Source organism: Procambarus clarkii, chromosome 16 (genome assembly GCF_040958095.1).
Source record: "Procambarus clarkii isolate CNS0578487 chromosome 16, FALCON_Pclarkii_2.0, whole genome shotgun sequence".
Taxonomy (NCBI): Eukaryota; Metazoa; Arthropoda; class Malacostraca; order Decapoda; family Cambaridae; genus Procambarus; species Procambarus clarkii.
Genome location: NC_091165.1, coordinates 48,202,483 through 48,206,132, shown reverse-complemented (window position 1 = coordinate 48,206,132; position 3,650 = coordinate 48,202,483). Strand labels below are relative to the sequence as shown.

The 3,650-nt window shown below is 43.8% G+C and overlaps 1 protein-coding gene across 1 annotated transcript; it reads right to left on the bottom strand.

The window, feature by feature from the left end:
- Window positions 1–2,147: 2,147 nt before the first annotated feature.
- LOC123760161 (serine/arginine repetitive matrix protein 2) lies at window positions 2,148–2,931 on the bottom strand. Its single transcript, XM_045745670.2, has one exon. It carries the CDS (start codon window positions 2,874–2,876, stop codon window positions 2,148–2,150), a length of 729 nt encoding a protein of 242 aa, XP_045601626.2. The 5' UTR covers window positions 2,877–2,931.
- Between the last annotated feature and the right edge of the window lie 719 nt (window positions 2,932–3,650).

Genomic DNA, 3,650 nt, shown 5'->3' with positions numbered 1-3,650 from the left:
TTGGTCCAGGAGAGCAGGTTGCCTCTGACCTCTTTGTCAATGAGGCAGCAGAGAATAGCTGGGGCGCTAGCCAGTTCAAAGGCTTTTTCGAGGTCCAGGAATATCAGCATTCCTGGTCTGTCATTCAAGTGGGCTAACAGAGTTGTAATACATTCCACTGTGCCAACCCCTCTTCTATAGGCATACATATCATGGTGCAGTTTAGGCATTTTCCACTCCAGTCTGTTGAGTGCCATTCTGTCAGCCGTCTTGGCTGCACAGCTTTGGAGATGGGCCTGGGATTAGCTGGATCTTTGGGTTTTGGGATCGGCACTATGTCTGCTCTATTCCAAGCAGAAGGTCTAGTTTGAGAAGTCCAGGCTAAATTAATTAACCTTAGGTATGCAGCGTCTCCCTCTGGGCCGAGGTTTCTAATCATTTTATAGGTTATTTTGTCGGCTCCAGGGGATGTATCCTTGGAGTTTTTCTTAGCCCGATTGAGCTCATCCAGTGTGAAGGGGGCATTAGTGTCAAAGACTTCTTCACATGCTGTAAGGATTCTCTGCCACATTTCTTCCTCTAGTCCGGTCTGTACTGCTAATACATCTGCTGGCTGCTCTCTCTGCAAACCTGGTTGCCAGTACTTCGGCTTCCTGTTGAGGATCTTTGGGGTGTGGAGCTTTAGGTGTTTTATTCCCTTTGGCCCGGTGAATTTGCTGCCACATCTCTCCGAGAGAGGTGTGTTCATTCAGGTGTGAACACCATTCTAGCCACTTTTGTTCTTTTATTTGTCTGGTCTCTCGATGTACATGTTCCTTGACCTCACAAAGTAAGATCCTGTTGCGGTCACTTGGCTGCTTTTTGTATAGCTTTCTTGTTCTATTGAGTATATGGTTGAGTTCTTTGACACGTTCGCAATAGTACCAATGATCTTTATGGTGTCCGGTGGACTGTTTTTTCAGTTGGATTGAGTGGTTGGCTGCATTTTGAATCACAAATTCTTTGACAAATTCTTGTTCTGCCTGATTAATGTCTTCGGGAAGATCATAGTTTCTTTGCCACTCTGAAATGAGGTTTTGAAATCGGTCCCAGTTTGCTAAAGCAAAGTTCCAGGCTTCAGATGGAGGCGGAGGTGGGGTGGGTAGGTCTAACTGAAGATCAATTTGGACCCCATAGTGGTCGCTTGTGAGTGTGGGCTCAACTGACCATGTTGCTGCATCTCTTAGGGAGGCTGAAACGAAGGTTAGGTCTAATCTGCCTCCTTGGATGTGGGTAGGTTCATTCTTGTTTAGGTTTGTATTTCTGGAAGCTGGTCTAGTAGATGTGTAATGTGTATGCCGGCTTCATTTGTTTTGTTCGAGCCGAGTGCCAATCGATGATGGGCATTAAAATCTCCACAAATGATTGTTTGTTGTTGTCGCGTGTCCTAATAACACAGAGATCCATTTCGGCTTGTGGAGACCTGTACACATTGAACACTTCAAGTTTGTCGTGTCTTAGCTCAATGGTGACTCCCATTACCTCTGTCCCTGCTCCACAATTGGGTGGGCTGGTTATGGATTTGGAGATCAGGTCACATTTTACATAGATTGCACATCCCCTGGATTGCCCATTGATCCATGGAAGGAAGAAGCCTCGATAGCCTGAGATATTAGGTTCTAATCCGGCTCGAAGCAAGCTCTCCTGTAGTATCAGGATGTCTATGCCTTTGGTTGCTGCTATGCATTGCAAGTGTTGCAATTTAGTGCGCAGTCCTTGCGCATTCCATTGCAGGATCTTTAGAATTCTAGGTTCTTGGAATGTGCTGATAATTCCGTGGTATCCATGGAGTCTGATGAACACGCCATGGAAGTTGCAATTGGGGTATAGGTTCTTAATGGTCCTGAAATTGCCTCATCAATGTCGCTTTCCGACGAGCTGGACTCGAGTGATCTGCTTTTTATGGGGGTGCCTCTTGCCCTGCTGTCTTGACGGTGTGGATATTACATCTTCGAATTTTTTGAGTTTGTGCTCAATTGTCTTCCGAGTCTCTGTGGTTTGCTTGATTCCATGTGAAGACAGCAGACTTTCGATTAACTCAGTGACCAAAGTTTTGAGCATTGGCCAGAGAGCGTTCAGTTCAGTGGGAGCACTATTTAATGTTGTGCAGGTTGAGGGCCTAGTGGCTTTTAGACCCTTCTCGGTGGTAACTTTGGCTGTTTGCTCTTCTTGGACTTATGTTTTTTACGAGATTCAGCACTTGATGACCGATCACGGCTCCTCTTTTTCTTCTTCTTGTCTTTTCTGTCTTTCTTGTTGGATCGTTCTGGAGAAGGAGACGGAGTGTGGATCCACCCGTACTTCTTGCCAGTCTCAGTCCCTAACCCCTCTAATGTTGCCTTCTGTTTCTCCGCTGCCGCTGCCCGAGCCAAGTCCACTTTTGCCTTTCTGTTAGGGTCTAGGGATGAACCCTCTACAAAAAACTCAGAAATGCCAAAGGTCTCTTTCAGACGCGAGTTCTTCTCCTGCTGTGCTTCAGCAACGGCATGGGTTTCACGTACATCAGGTCTGCCGAACTGGTCTCTGGGGATGTGGTTGGTGCCAGGGGCGGCCTGGTCCCGCTCCATCAGCATGGCGCGGAACACCTCCACCTTCTCCTGCACCTCCTTCTCGCTGTACCCTTGTTCCCTCATTACATCTTCCATTTCAGCACACTTTAACTCAAGAGCTCGTTTGCGCGCATGTTCACGAATTTCAGCATTGGGACCTTGGGTTCTCTGATCTTCTAACATTTGTAACTCCTCTTCTGTGCGAAAATCAATCTTGTTTTTAATGCTGCGAATTAGGGCAAGATTTCGTTGCACATAACCATTAGTGCCTGACCCTCGGGCTGTTTGTAGTCCAATGCCATTATACATGTTGGTAGAAGAATCTGCACCACTCTACAACTACATCACAACGACCCACCACCACAACTGTCAAGAAGATTATGCTTCCAGTAGCAGCTTATATTGGCCGCGGGAGGGTAAAGGTGAGATTGTAGGGACAGGTGTAATTGGTCCCGCTAGAGTAACGGGTAACTTGATAAAAGTATTCAATTTACTGAAAGGGGTATAACAAAAGGAATATAAATAAAGCTGTAAATATAAGAGCAGTTAGTAAATTGGATTGTTTGATTGAGAAAATACCTGGGTAAATAGTAGTTTAGAAATGTGATAGTAGATTTCAGGAAAAAATTATTATACCGGATATTGGATCGCTGGAGTGTTTCATGAGGTATATATGAATTTGAATTATACATGAATCAACATCTATTGCGTTAATAGTTATGTCTTTAATAGATTAAACACACTATTTCAAAACCAGTATTTTCGTGTGATTTTCCTGTGTCTATCTTTCCGAATTTACATCCATTGTTTCACGTTTCAGTTGGTACTGATGTATTTTATATCTTTGTATGCTCATTTCCAAAAGGTATAGAAACAAAATAATGAAAAAACTACAAAAGGAAGGTATTGGACCATACGAGGCCGCTCTTATTTATATTCAACAAAACTCGTTCATATTATGTCTAATCTAAGAACATAAGATCATATATATATACAAAAATCGATAGGGAAATTAACAGGAAAAAAGACTCATTATCACTTCAAGTTTATCTAAATAGGGTTTCGAAATGGTCAAAAGATTAG